We start from the raw sequence: 14,846 nt of genomic DNA, 5'->3' as shown, positions 1-14,846 counted from the left end.
GTGTGTGTGTGTGTGTGTGTGTGTGTGTGTGTGTGTGTGTGTGTGTGCACTCGTACGGGTGGGTGCGTCAGCTGATCGGCAGCTGTAAAAGGCAGTGTGCTTCAGGCTTGCCCACTCAATACTTCATTCAACCTTAACATAAGTGCACTAGAGCACTTGCATTAAGATGCCAAGCTTGAGAAAGAAAAGGAGAAGGAGAGAGCGGGTGGGGGGGATTGACAGAGAAAAAGAGGGTTATGTGCCTGAATAGATTTTTTTTTTTAATATCCTCTCTGCTCAACCCTTGTCCTGTCTTATATTCTTACACATACGCTATTCTCTGCTGGACAATGTCACATTTCACATCAATTTATTTTCCACCAAGTGTGAATCATGGTAAATACATTACACACTTCTGCTAGTAAATCCTGTTTATTGAAAGAATCCTAAATTGAAAACAAATCAATTGCATATAAACCATTACATTCCTGTATTGATTTAACACATTCTGACACCTCTACTGCATTTGTTTATCGTGTTTAAACATTGTTTATTTGACAATGGCAAGATTAACCGATTGGTACATATTAATTAGTCTATTGCCTTTTTAGTCTACATGTTAATGCTAACAGCTCGAATGGTCTTTATTCAATCGCTCTGCCTTCATACACCTTTCATTTTTACATTTCGTTCTTCATCTTCCACCAGCCCCCGCTAAGATCCTGTCATTTGGGGGCACAGTGACCACTCCCTGGATGAAGGAGGTGCGACTGCCCTGTAGCTCAGTAGGAGAAGCTACACCTACTATAAAATGGACCAAAGACAGGTAATATCCTCCCCAGAAATGTTATGTAAAGCTGAGTTTATGGTGCTGCTGTGATGCATCTAAGAGTGAATTAGTATTTAAGTATCTTGGTATCTTTAAACAAATGTTATGCAGCTCTGGAACACAAACTCAGATCATGTTGAACGGATGCTTTTGGACAATTTTGCAGCCTAACACTTGAAACAAAATAAATAACCTTTTGTCACTAGAAAGAATCGTTGATGACGTCCTCCTATGATTCTCTCTTTCTCTCTCTGTTAGTGAGGACACAGCCATCCCAGTGTCTCTAGATGGACAACGTCTCATTCTGGCCAATGGGACACTGGTGCTGCGCTCTGTCAAAGCTGAAGATTCTGGTTACTACACCTGCACCGCAACCAACACGCTGGGCTTTGACACCATCATTGTCAACCTTTTGGTACAAGGTACGAAAGTGGCAATAATGGCATTAATACCCGTACCTTTCAGGCTATTTAATTTGGTCCATTCAACTGTGGTTGCAACTTACTTATATGCCTGCTGTTCTTGCTGAAAATGAGAAACTGTAATACATTTTAACCACCTAAAAAAATAATAATATAATAATAATAATAATATCTTAGTACAAGGCAAGTTTATTTAGACAGCATTTCTGCAACAAGGCAATTCAAAGTGCTTTAAATCAAAAGACAGACGGAGACAGAGTGCAAAAGAAACACATTCATGTAAATACAATTTAAAATTTAAGAATCAAGAGAATAGAAAACAAAAACAAGCTAAAACATTGCTGTGTAAAAAAATGGTCTAATAAAAGGCAAACAGAAAAATCTTCAGCTTTGATTTAAAAGAAGTGGGGATTGCGGCTGACTAGCACGTAACAACTGAACTCTGCTTCTCCACGTTTAGTTTTGACTCTGGGGACAGAAACCAGACCTGTCCCAGATGTTGTGAGGTGTGTGGTGTATTTTGGCCCTACACGATTCAGTGTAGGGCCAACCAAACATAGTATCATAAAATCATTTGTTTTGCACAGATAGGAAGCAAGTGTAAAGACCTCAGAACCGGAGTGATGTGGTTCACTTTCTTGGTCTTAGTGAGGACTGGAGCAGCAGCTTGCTGAATCAGCTGCAGCTGTCTAATTGATTTGCTAGGGAGACCTGTGAAGACACCGTTCCAGTAGTAGAGTTTGCTGAAGATAAATGCATGGACAAGTTGTTCCAAGTCCTGCTGATAAATAAGTCCTTTAATCCTTGATAAAATCTTACGGTGGAAGTAGTCTGACTTTCTATTTGTCTTAATGTAGCTGTTGAAATTCAGGTCTGAGTCCATGACTACACCTAGATTTCTGTCTTGGTTTGTGGTTTTTAGCATTGCAGACTGAAGTTGAGCGCTGACTTTAAAACATTCCTCCGTGGCACCAAAAACTACTACCACAGTTTGATCTTTGTTTCATTTAAGAAAAGTCTCCCACATCCAATCATTTGTTCAATGCATTAACATGTGCAGTGATTATATGGGACCATAATCCCCTGATGATGTGGTTATGTAAATGAGTGTTTCATCTGCATAATTATTATTACTTATTTTGTTGTTTTCCATGATCTGAGCTAGTGTAAACATGTACTGTAGATGTTAAGAGGCCTAGAATAGAGCCTTTGGGAACTATGCATGTCTGATTTGTCCATCCAGATGTGTAGTTACCTATAGACACAAAGTAGTCCCTGTCCTTTAAGTAGGATTCAAACCAATTTAGTGCTGTCCCAGAAAATCCCACTCAGTTTTCTGTTTGGTCTAGTAGTATATTGTGGTCGACCGTAGCAAATTCAGCACTGAGATCAAATAATACTATGACAGAAATGTTGCCACTGTCTGTGTTTAAGTGGATCATTGGCGTCGAAAACATTGAAAGACATCAAGAAGTTGTTTAGCTGTTGAAAAATAGCCTTTTCAAATATTTGACTTAAAAATGGGAGATATGGGCATATAATTTGTTCATTAGTTATATGTCTAGATAGTGCAAGTAGTATTGAACCATTAACTTTTTGTGTCTCATCCTCAGTCCCTCCAGACCAGCCTCGTCTAACCGTTTCCACCACCTCCACCTCCTCCATCACTCTGGCTTGGATACCAGGGGACAACGGAGGCAGCTCTATCAGAGGTACGTGGCCCTGTCCTTCTGTCTGTCTTTCTCTAAACTCGCATCTCTTTCTTCTTGTCTGTTGCCAATGTGTCTAAAGGTAAAGGTAAGTTTTGCCTTAGGTCATTGAGTCGGGTTTCTACATAAAATGTGAATGTGAAAAAGATTTTCTTTTGACCTCTGATCTTAGTACGTGTTTTCTTGCTCTTTTAACTGGCGCATTGTTAGTGTGCATACTGATCTATTAGTTTATTGATTAGCCTTCTGGTTTTATTTTTCCCTGGAAGCTAAGTGTCTGTTTGATTATCTTGTTGTTGGTGATTTCTGTGTGCCTGAATGGGCATGCTTTCAAATGTGTTTTAATTCCTTTTCTTTGTTCATGCTATGTGTCAGTATGAAGGTGATCCAGGGTCATTTGTCAGACTCCTTGTTGCTCTTTATACCTTTATGAAACTTTGAAGCAAGTGGCTTAAGACATAACTCCACCCAGAAAGACTTGGTCCAGAAATGGCTGTTAAAACTATGAAGAAAAATGAATTTGATTAGATTCAAAAACATCTCTTTGAATCATTCATTTAATTATAGTTTAAAGCCACCAAAAGCTGCAACAATATAATGTTTTTGTGTTATTCATGTGGGTTAGCATACTGCCAGGAAGACCCAGAGAAAGCATTACAATCATGCAAGTCGGAAGTAATGTATTATAATCTGTTGGGTGTTCAAATAATGATTGTCCACCAAGCTGTATTTGCATACATCATCCAGTGTCTCATACATTAGTGAAGCTTATATGTTTCTCTTCTATGTATAACAGAATGCAGGTCTGTCTGTGAAGCCATCTGCACAGTGTCAGCATTCCCCATTAAGCAGCTATTTTGCAATTACTACTGCAGTGTCTTCTGAAAAGTATTCCTTTATAGATAAAACATTTTTTATCTCAGCTGGTTATGAGGCTTATTTGCAGCTTGTGAATAAATAAATAAGGAGAAGAGTAAATCCTGTAGGCTAGTAATCCTGCAGTTTGAACTGATGCTATGTTCTAATCTTGTCTACAATAGTTTGTTGTTGTGCTGTTCTTGACCATTATGTTCTGCTGTGGTCTCTTCTGTTGTGTGACAGACAGAGGGTGACTATAAAACTTATAAACCTGCAGGATCTGCACATATTAACCTCTCTAATGTTTTGTGCTCAATCACACCATCTGTTAGAGAGAGAGGGAGGAAAAATATGGTACAAAGACTACAATGAAACGCAGAGAGGAAGACATTATATATACATAATTATATACACACAGAAGAAAGACGGCCACAGAGGGAGGATTAGATGTAAAGTGTCTCGCAGCAGCAGGGAGTTGGCTCTCCAAGGCAGCTGATTATAAAAACAGTCACCACATTGCATACCCTCATTTACATAGATGCTCAGTCAGCGCCATCCCAGTCTTGGGGTTTGTAGGTAACTAATGGCGTCTTAGACAGAGAGCAGCTAGACCGTCCTCCAATCGGGCCGTTCTGGCCAAGAGAAGTACAGTGTGACACTGCCATCTAGTGAACAGTAGAGGAACCAATGTCAAATGTTCTGTTGGGTTGGTGCAAAATGAGTTCTTTATCTCAACAGCTAAAAAAAAAGAGAATTATGTAATAAAGAAAGAAAATAATAATTATTGTGTGTGTGCAGGTTTTGTGCTGCAGTACTCTATAGACAACACAGAGGAATGGAAAGATGTTTTCATCAGTTCCAGTGAACGCTCCTTCAAATTGGACAACCTGCGCTGTGGCACCTGGTATAAAGTAAAGCTGGCTGCAAAGAACAGTGTTGGAGCTGGACGCATCAGTGAGATCATCGAGGCAAAGACCCATGGGCGAGGTGAGAAGCCTGGAATAGGTAAAAGTGAGGAGTATTTATAGAATACAGTTTTCCCAAATGACGAAGCAGACATCTCCTTTGAATGGCGGAATAGTGGCAGAGCAATAACATGCTCTAAGAATGGCAGAACTTTCAGGACTAAAAGGCAGGCCTAAATCACATAGGCCTGCCTATGTTTTCTTATGTGTCTGATTACCTTTTATATGGTACAATTGTAATCTGAATGGACAATTGCATCATGATTTTGCTTCAGAACCCCAGTTCAACAAGGATCAGCCGGTCTTCACCCACATTAACTCCAGCCACGCCCGCCTCAACCTGCAGGGTTGGGCTAGTGGAGGCTGTCCAATCAGCGCTGTCATACTGGAGTTTAGACCAGAAGGTGGGTCACTGCTTTATCAAGTTGCAATAGTAGTTTGAGGTATCGTGCAGCAAATCGAATAGGAAAAGTTTGCATCTAACAAAGAAATGTATTTTTAGTTTTGAGATAACTTTCAATCTTTTAATTGAAACCAATAAGGAGAGAAAAGAGATCAGACTCAACACTGGTACGGTATGTGTACTTCATGCAGGTACATGGGCATGGCAGAATGTACGTACCAATGCCACCACAGATGTGTTTCTGGCAGAGCTGCGTGAGGCAACCTGGTATGAGTTGAAGATGAAAGCCTGTAACAGCGCTGGCTGTGGAAACCAGAGCTCCCAATTTGCAACACTGGACTATGATGGTAGTGAGTTGATGACTTTCTCTGTTTGGCAATCCATTCATATGAACAGTCGTATTGCTACTTTAATAAGAAATTCAATTTACTGGATACCTTAAAATGTTATTGTGAAACAGCAGAAAGTAACCGCTGCTCTTCCCGTGTGCAGGCACAATTCCACCGATCAAATCCCCCCTGGAAAAGAACGATGATGTCAAGAAGCTGTTTTCGATTGGCAGTCCTGTGATCTTGGTCACACTAGGTGTTGCGCTGCTCTTCATCATTCGCAAGAAACGCAAAGAAAAGAGGCTGAAGAGACTAAGAGGTGAGAGAAGTGCGAGGAAGGAATTGGCAAAAACAACAAAGCAGTCTTAAGAGAGATTCCTGAAGCTGAGTTCAGATAGAAACTTGAATAAAGTCTCGAGAGTTGTATTTAGATTGATTTGTGTGTCAGGAATATATAATTTTTTTATGCTCTATGCTCCCTGTAGATGCCAAAAGCCTGGCAGAGATGCTGATCAGGTAAGACTGCTATTTCCCAATCTTGCACAAAATCTGTCTGAAATATTATTTAGTTTAACTCAAAAGTAATTCCTCGAAAATGTTTAAGCCGTGAATGTTTGTGTGTGTGTGTGTGTGTGCTCGTCGTATATCTCTGGATTAGTAAAAACAACCGCAGCTTTGACACCCCAGTGAAGGGACCACCTCAGGGCCCACGGTTACACATTGACATCCCCAGAGTGCAGCTGCTGATTGAAGACAAAGAAGGCATCAAGCAAATCGGTGAGAGGAAGAGAGCATTGTTTTGTGTGTTCACGTGTCCGTGCATGAGCGTTGGTTCAAATGGTCTTTATGTCAAATGTAAAATGAACATTTGGAGGCATTTGACTTATAGTGGTCAGTTTTTTAAACCTGCAATAGCTGCTTTTATGAAATATTGCTTTTATATCCTATAGGTGAGGACAAAGCCACTATCCCTGTGACAGACACAGAGTTCAACCAAACTGGCAACCCTCAGAGCTTCTGCACAGGTGTGTCCGTCCATCACCCTGCCCTCATCCAGAACACCGGTCCTTTGATTGACATGTCAGACATAAGACCAGGAACCAGTAAGTGCTCTCGATCCTCGCTGTCCCTTTTTATCAGTAAAAGCAAGTAACTGTAGCAGTTTTGTCGCATGTGGAGTTGTACAGTGTTTTGCAAATGCTTGTCCATTTTCCTGGCTTTGAACTTCTTTTGTACACATGCACAACCACCTTATTTCGTCATTCCATTTCCCACCAGACCCAGTGTCAAGGAAGAGTGTTAAGTCAGCCCACAGCATCAGGAACCGCTACTCAAGTCAGTGGACTCTGACAAAGTGCCAGTCCTCCACGCCAGCCCGCACTCTCACGTCAGACTGGCGCACAGTTGGCTCCCAGCATGGCATTACTGTCACAGAGAGTGACAGCTACAGTGCCAGCCTTTCACAGGATACAGGTTGGCACATGGGTGAAATGACACTTACAGCCATTAACATGCACTTATAAGTAAAGCTATTTGTCAAATGTAAAGGAAAATATGGTTTTACAGTGGGACACACCTCGAAATGCATTTGTAATACTCTGATTAACTTTATTTCCTTTACTTTCTCTTTCGTAGATAAGGGTCGTAACAGCATGGTGTCGACAGAGAGCGCCTCCTCAACTTACGAGGAGTTGGCAAGAGCATACGAGCATGCCAAGCTAGAGGAGCACCTGCAGCATGCCAAATTTGAGATTACTGAGTGCTTTATCTCTGACAGCTCATCTGACCAGATGACCACAGGTACCAATGACAATGCAGATAGCATGACGTCCATGAGCACACCCTCAGAGCCCGGTATCTGCCGTTTCACTGCCTCGCCACCCAAACCCCAGGACTATGATCGTGGCAAGAATGTAGCTGTGCCCATCCCACACCGCGCCAAGAGTGAGTGGTTGCTGCAAAGCATGGACCTTTGTTCTTTTAAGAAATACTTTTCCCATGGCATGACATTTAAAATGGCTTTAAATAAGAGTTTGACAAAGAAATTGGGATATGAATTAATACCGAAATCAAAAGCAGGCTTTGTAGATACAATTATACATTATAATATAATATAAAAATACACATAAACAATATATACCGCTAAGTTTAGAGAGGATGTTTCTGACTGATGGCTCATATGTACATAGCGTAGTGATGCCAGAAAAGTCTAGGGCAATAAGCAGTTTAGATGAATACACAGTTTCATAGTGTGCAAAACTGTTTATTATCTATAGGTGTTTCTTTTTGCATATTTCTTTCTGCCACATTAAATGTAACTTTTACCATCCAGGTGACTACTGCAACCTACCCCTCTACATGAAGTCAGATCCCTTCTTTCGAAAGCAGTCGGACCATCATGACCCATGTCCAGTGGTTCCACCCCGTGAAGCCTCTATTCGTGGCCTTGCACAGCGAGCATACCACACCCAGGGCCGTCATGTGACTATGGACTCTGCAAAGCAGCAGGCCCTAACCATGGGCCACTCTGGCCTGTCCAACCTCACTTCCTCTGGAGGAGCAACAGGAGGCTGTGGTGGAGGTAGCGGAGGGGCATCTGCTAGCTCTAGCAGCTCCACACTTCCCCAGAGGACTCTCACCATGCCAGGCTCTTCTTCCTCAATGGCCCAAAGTGCAGCGGCAGCTGCTGCTACTGCTGCAGCTGCTGCAGCATCATCCTCCGGTGCCACAGGAGGGACTTCTGGAGGTGCCTCGTCTTCCTCCTCCAAGATGGGAGGATCCAGAGACTCTCTGCTGGAGAGCAGCTCCTCGGGCTTAGGCAGACTACAGAAGCAGAGGGATGGAGGGGCAGGGGCCTACTCCAAGTCATACACACTGGTGTAGCCTGCCATCACCGCGGCCTGTCACTGTAACTCTTAATGGAATGCTGGTCAAGCCAACGCTTGCCTGAAGCCTCTATGATAAGGTGGGGTGAGGAACATATACATGCACAGCTGATCTGTCAGTGCCTGCGCTGTGGCAGGCTGCAGGGGGCTGGTTGGGTTCCCATTGACACTACGGTATGAAGGGGTCAGAGTTGGGTCTCCACAGCACAGGGGTTTGCCTTTCTTTCTGCCTGATTGCTTTCTATTATTATTGTGTCATCTTTCTCTATCCCTAATTTCATCACCCTGGAAATCACTTGCCAAAACATAAATGATTTATCCGTTCACCTCATATTTTCATTTTCTGGTAAGGACACAGTACTTATGCACAAAATGCTTTCCACGTGCACTGTCTTCTTGTTCAAGACAGTCCTAGAATGAGCCAGGTTGCTAGTGTGTTTTAGGTTTTTAAATATGTTACTTTTCTGGTCTCTGATGGAAAAAGAGCTCATATCACAGCATTGTGCCATTGCAGGATGCTTTTACTGTATGCATAAACTACCCACCTTGGTGTTACACTGGCTCTGGGAGGTTACGCCATCATGGATTCACACATTAGAGGCAATGAAACAACTGTCGCCTCAATGCCAGTTTTAAATTGTCGAGAAATTTCTTATACAAGCAATGGATGAAACAGCATAGTGGTGTTAATTGATGCTTTTATAAACAGAAACAAAGCTGAGGAGATTCAAAAAATGTCAAGCATCATCAAGTGAAAGATGAAATCAAACCTTTTATTCCCCCGTCAGTGTTCTGTTTATTTTCTGATGATATATGATAGAAAACGTTAGAATGGATCCATGTAACAGTAACCTTCACAAGCCTGCGTGTGTGTGTGTGCGTGTGGGTGTATATGTGTAAATATATATATGAATACATGTGGCAGGCAACACCAACAGTGGACTTTTTTTAAAATCAATCAGTATGCTGACCTCTCTGGCAGACGTCTGTGTCAAAACTGAACCCCCTCCACTCGTACCTGTGAAGAGGATTCGAACAGTAACGATGACGATGTAACATTGTGATCCTAAAATGGTCCAGCATTTTGAAGTTTGTTTTGAAGTGTGATTGACAGAAATGCTTAAGAAATTATACTAAAGAGGAGGTTGGTTCAAAAGGGAGCAATTACGGATAAAAGACGTTCCTTTCAACAAAAAAGCAAGAGACCTTTTTATTATCATGGCACCACAATGCCATTTTTCTTTGTTGACTCATTTTACCTGTATCCATTTTTCCCTTTTTATCCTACCCCATCGTCAATCCCACCCACCCAGTCTCCCATCATATCCATACAGTGTCACTGTGACCTATTGCTAGCATACTGGCTAGTTAAAAAAGACAAGAGAAGAGGTCTAATATGCACAGACAGGCAGAAATGCTACTTGATGTTCATTATAACTTGAATGGAGAGACAAGTTGCAAATATACAGCAAATTTATTGAGATGTATACAAGAAAAATCATATTTGTATGAAGTGATCTTAAATTGATGAACAGACAATGATTTCGGGATTATAGACCGAGAGATCAAGTGTTGATAGAATTTGCAGTTGTGTTAGGAAAACAAGAAGAGGGGGTTACAAAGCAGAGAGATAAGTGGCGTCCAGAACTAAAAGATGTGTTTTCAAGTCCCTCCACCTCACTGAAATTTACTTTAGCTTTATGCATGGTACTGTATCTGCTAACTCTCTAAGTTTTTTCCCCCCATTTCTTCTCCCAAAGCTTAAACCCATAACAAAGATGGTTCCAAAAAAAATGAGTTGCTCCAAATGTTTTGCAATGGCAAAACGTAACATCAGGGCTCTCGCAATAGAAAAAAGATATGATATATGTTTGTTTTCAAAAGTATGTACATATATATTTCTATTCAAATATATAGCAAATATATGAATATTGAAAAAAAGCAGAGAAATATAAAAGCCGTTCTAATTGAAAATATATTTAAAAGATCACAAGACAATCGCTCGGAGTGGAAAAACTGCAAGAAGGAAAAATGAAAAAGAAGAGCTTAAACGGGTAGCACAACCATGGACGGAGAACTTTGAGAGAAAGAAAGTGATATGAGAGAAAGTTAAATGCTGAGACGGAGGTTTGAGGAATGATACTATGACCCCCTTGTGATTTTGTAAATGTTCCAGCTGCAATGCCTGTGCAGCAGGTAGCAGCTGAGAAGACAAGCACAGTAAAGTCAAATTATAGTGTGAGATTGTGTTGCTGGTTAACTGTGGTCTATGGCTCAGTGCAGAGAGTGTGGACAGCCTATACAGTAAGTGAGCCTATTGTAATATGTTGTATTGTACCTTCCAAAGGTGTGTTCACAAACTCAATGCCATTACCTGACTATAATTAATGAAGAGAAACAGACCGACAAGTATTTCTGCTTCTTATCTGTGTCATAGTGAGTCCTCCCCAAACTCCAGGACTGCAGGCTATTAAAAACACCACACAGTAACGATTAGAACTGCTCATATATGTGTTATGCTCCCTTTAATTTTGAATCCTAACAGGAAAGTAATGAATTAAAAGCTTACCTGTGTTAAGGGGTAGGTTGCCTTTCCTTTTGGCCTTTATGTTTCAAGTTGTGCAAATACTTGTTTTCAGTAAAACAAGAGTTTGGAAATGGGGGAAGCTTGTTTAAGTGACCAAAAACAGTTGTATGGATATTGGATGGAGTGATGAAACTAACTCCTGTCCAACCTGCTTTCCCCAATTCTTCAGTGAAATTGCCTCTACTGTAAAAAAAAAAAACTCAGTTTGCTAAAAGTATATGAAATGTATACCTTTAAGGAAAATTACACCCTTTGTTACTTTTACACTGTTACTGAGAACAATATGTAAAGTAATGCTAAAAACAATAGCTTTATATTTTGTGAAAATGCTTATTTGCTTTCTCGCTAAGAGTTCGATAAAAATATGAAAGTGTAAAAATGACAAGTTGTGGTTCTACAGAGGTTATGTGCTGGAATATTTCACGGCCGGGAGAAGTCTTGTCCTCATTGTGTGGCTGCCAGGCAACCAGCGAAGACGTTTTTACACTTAGACTAAACAAACAAAATGTAAAATAGTGAGCTATTTTATGCTGGCAGGTGGATTTTGTTACTTTCTAAGATGTTTTGATCTTCTTATAAAACTCACGGGAATATAGCAAATAAGCGTATTTCCCTAAATATCAAACTATGCCTTTAATGTTTTCCAAGATGTTTCAATTCAAGTGTAATATATTTGTTGTTGTATTCAATTCCACACACCCTGACCTGTTAGAAGTGCACAGTACTGCAGAAGTACTTTGGTGAATTCTGGACTTTGTTGTCCTTTTATCATCATACATTTCATTTTAGGGCCAAAACTAAAATTGACTTGTTTTCAAGGCAAATGCAATCCTGCCAGATTGGTAAACATACTCTACACCAACATTTACGGTACAGTTCTTTTTATTCCCGATGCAGAACATTTCTTGGCAGCAGCCTTTCTTAATTGGCCAGACATCTGCAATGTTTCAATGACTAATGAGTGATTCAGGGTGGATTTTTCCTTAAAATACAATAAAAATACTTTTAAAACTGAGTCTGTGTTCATGAGGCCAACTTCACATGTGCTACTTCCCCAAGCTTTTCCACATCTGCTCCACCAATCAGATCTTCCCCTCTCACTGGACCCCTTGCCCACTTGTTAAACATTATTTCTATCCATAATAGGAAACTTGTGTACATAGGAAAGTGTTTTGTATAAATGAGTACTATTTTCGACATCTTCACTAGAAACCAGGGCACAATGTAAACTTTGAACTGACGTTATTGTAATGAAACAGAAGAGGACTTAATGAGAAACTATAGAACTATACAGACACTGCTTTATCTTGATTTATCGATCAGAGTGGACCATGCATAGGTAACAATATTTATTTCTTCTTTTACAGGGCATTTGGTTGCATTGTCTCTTTTTTATTGTTTTTTTTTTTTTTAAATCTTTTTTTGATTTTGATTTTTTACTTTGTCACAGGTTGCTTGATTTGGATTTTGCCTTTTTTTAAATTCCACATTTTTGGGGGTGGGGGGTGGGAGGAGGACGGCAGCATTGCATGTTCTGAAAATTTTGCTGGTTATTAAAAAAAGGGAAATGGTGAATTTAACAATTTTAAAAGGGGTTTAATTAAAACATTTTAAAAATGCAGATGTTGTTCCTTAAACTTTTATGGGGAAACATTGCTTCAATTTGCAATTGCTTGTGTTTAACTCTACATTTTCTTTTCTATGAAAACAAACAAAAACAGAAAAAGAGTACTCAACACCTTGTGCAATAAAGCTATCTTTTTATGAACTGTGATGCTGTTATTCATTATTTCACAACCATGAAGTTTATATACATATATATACAGTATATATATATATATATATATATATATATATATACAGTATATATATAACAAAGGCTAATATTCTATTGTCAACACCTGGACATGATGTTAATATAATTCAGAACTAGAGGGCATCATTCTGCAATGAAACACAGCAAAGGCTTCCAGAGGAGTTTATTAACAGGTTTGTACAATTTGTTTTTGAAAGACCCACATGTTTACAAATTATTTGATTTTGATTTTCTTCTTTACTAATACGCTCAAACACTGGTTATATATACTTACAGCATACTCGCATCATCACAGCATATCAAAACTAGCATTCATTCAGATGTACACTGAATTATAATACATAATTCACATAAAATCGTAGATATTATGACTACGCTGTTTGAAATGTAAGCTATTACTCTTATTTTATTGTTTATACTGTGTCATTAATCAAGGAGATTTGACTGTATGTACTTTTGAATATGATTGATCATATGCTTGTGTTATCACAGAGTTCATCCATTGTTGAATCCACATTCAAGCACGTCCCCACATGCTTCCTTTTGCCTCCCACACAGTACAGGTACCGCCATCCCTCTTTGTCCATCTACTTGCCGTTCTTATGTTTCTTCTGTTGGAACTTCCTGAAATGGGTCTGGATGGTGGCAGCGGCCTTCTCAACTTCAACGGGGCTGAGCGGAGGAACAGCAGGCATGGTGGACGTCCCATTGCTGGCATTGGAGTCTGAGCACGACAGGACACAGGGGATAGCCAGAGAGGCTGAGGCAATAGCCATGGAGGCATAGTCTGCAGCAATGATTAAGTTGAAACACATTGTTTTCATGTTAGCCATTGATTCAAGTGGGCTTGAAGTTTGAGTCAGTCAGATTTGACACTTGATTTGAATCAAGTAATCAATGATTTGAATGAAGTAATATTGCAGAAAAATGTATTAACAGTGTTACTTACTCTTTCTATACACGCCTATGCTGTTCCTCCTGAAGCCATCAAACTGTGAATGAAGCAGTTCAACTGTGTTAGAAGACACACTCACTAATGCACAGAAGGAAATAAAAGACAAGATGCATGAGATACCGGACATGCATGACAACGTTACCATCTTATCTGGAACTTGAATGTAACGTTGTTCACATACATCTGACAGTACAAAATCAGATGCATGCAAACAGATTACAATCACATAGGTGCTTTTGCTAAATTCTCTATCTCAGCTGTACAAAATGTACAGTCCTTAAGGAATGAATGTGCACGTGTGAATGTATATGTTTGATTGCACCTGTGTGTGTGTCCTTTCTTTCTGCAGTTAGTGTGATGACCTCAAACACAAATCCCCTTGATTGGGATTACAGCTCAAGCGGAGCAGCGGTAGGGAAGCCAGAGGATGAGTTAGACAGTTTAGCGCTCAGTCCCCCACACTGGCTCAATGAGGTCCAGTCTCTCCTTTTACCAGACATTAAGGTGAATTTATTCACCTCTGCCTCTGTGCGTTATGTTATTCTGGGCTAATGTTCTTTCGCTTTCTCATCTCAGCACCTGTGCCCTTGGTTAACTACCAGCCTTCCTCTTCCTGCTCAGCTCTTCCTTCATCTTTATAAAGATCTACATCAAAGTAACTAGTTACCTTAAACTAAGAAAAATGCACAAAACATCCACAGACAGGTGTACTACATTTTGTATGGCATTAAACATCAGAAGTGTGTAGTTTGGACTGAAATGTGCTTTTTGTTTCAGGAATCCATAATGAAAGCCTCAGGAGAAGCCAAATAACTGCATTTGTGGACAGTATTGATCTATATGTAAGGCATTATTGATTCCCTAATATTGATTTCCTTTGGGCCAAAAGGTCATTGTTTAACTGAGTCTAATGCACTCAACTTCATTTTATTCTATTGTAATATTTGAGTGGTTCTGTTTGAGTCCAGAGGCACCAAAAGTCAGATGTTTTTTACATCATATTTCTTTCCTTTGCAGTCCTCTGAGACGCGATAAGCAAACATAGAATACGTGACCATGCTCACATGCTCAATCAAGCTTGACTGCTAAACATTCCACATGCTGTCTCA

General features: G+C 40.1%; 1 protein-coding gene across 2 annotated transcripts in view; it reads left to right on the top strand.

Annotated features, from left to right (window-relative positions):
- Positions 1–11,981, top strand: part of dscaml1 (Down syndrome cell adhesion molecule like 1) — a 92,370-nt gene extending 80,389 nt beyond the window's left edge. Inside the window, exons 23-35 of one of the 2 annotated variants that reach the window (XM_031861170.1) lie at positions 688–805; positions 1,067–1,230; positions 2,844–2,942; positions 4,596–4,784; positions 5,038–5,166; positions 5,357–5,512; positions 5,658–5,813; positions 5,980–6,010; positions 6,153–6,271; positions 6,445–6,597; positions 6,773–6,967; positions 7,130–7,438; positions 7,827–11,981. In XM_031861170.1, coding sequence (XP_031717030.1) covers positions 688–805; positions 1,067–1,230; positions 2,844–2,942; positions 4,596–4,784; positions 5,038–5,166; positions 5,357–5,512; positions 5,658–5,813; positions 5,980–6,010; positions 6,153–6,271; positions 6,445–6,597; positions 6,773–6,967; positions 7,130–7,438; positions 7,827–8,377 — 2,369 coding nt within the window. In that variant the 3' untranslated portion in view covers positions 8,378–11,981. Of the gene's footprint in view, positions 1–687; positions 806–1,066; positions 1,231–2,843; positions 2,943–4,595; positions 4,785–5,037; positions 5,167–5,356; positions 5,516–5,657; positions 5,814–5,979; positions 6,011–6,152; positions 6,272–6,444; positions 6,598–6,772; positions 6,968–7,129; positions 7,439–7,826 lie in introns of both variants that reach the window. The other variant, XM_031861169.1, reaches the window with a different exon arrangement.
- Positions 11,982–14,846: the final 2,865 nt, after the last annotated feature.

The sequence above is a fragment of the Anarrhichthys ocellatus genome, unplaced genomic scaffold (assembly GCF_004355925.1).
Source record: "Anarrhichthys ocellatus isolate YVR2014 unplaced genomic scaffold, GSC_Weel_1.0 scaffold24, whole genome shotgun sequence".
Lineage (NCBI taxonomy): Eukaryota > Metazoa > Chordata > Actinopteri > Perciformes > Anarhichadidae > Anarrhichthys > Anarrhichthys ocellatus.
The sequence above is the reverse complement of the archived record's forward strand: the minus strand, read 5'-3'. Positions and strand labels throughout refer to the sequence as shown.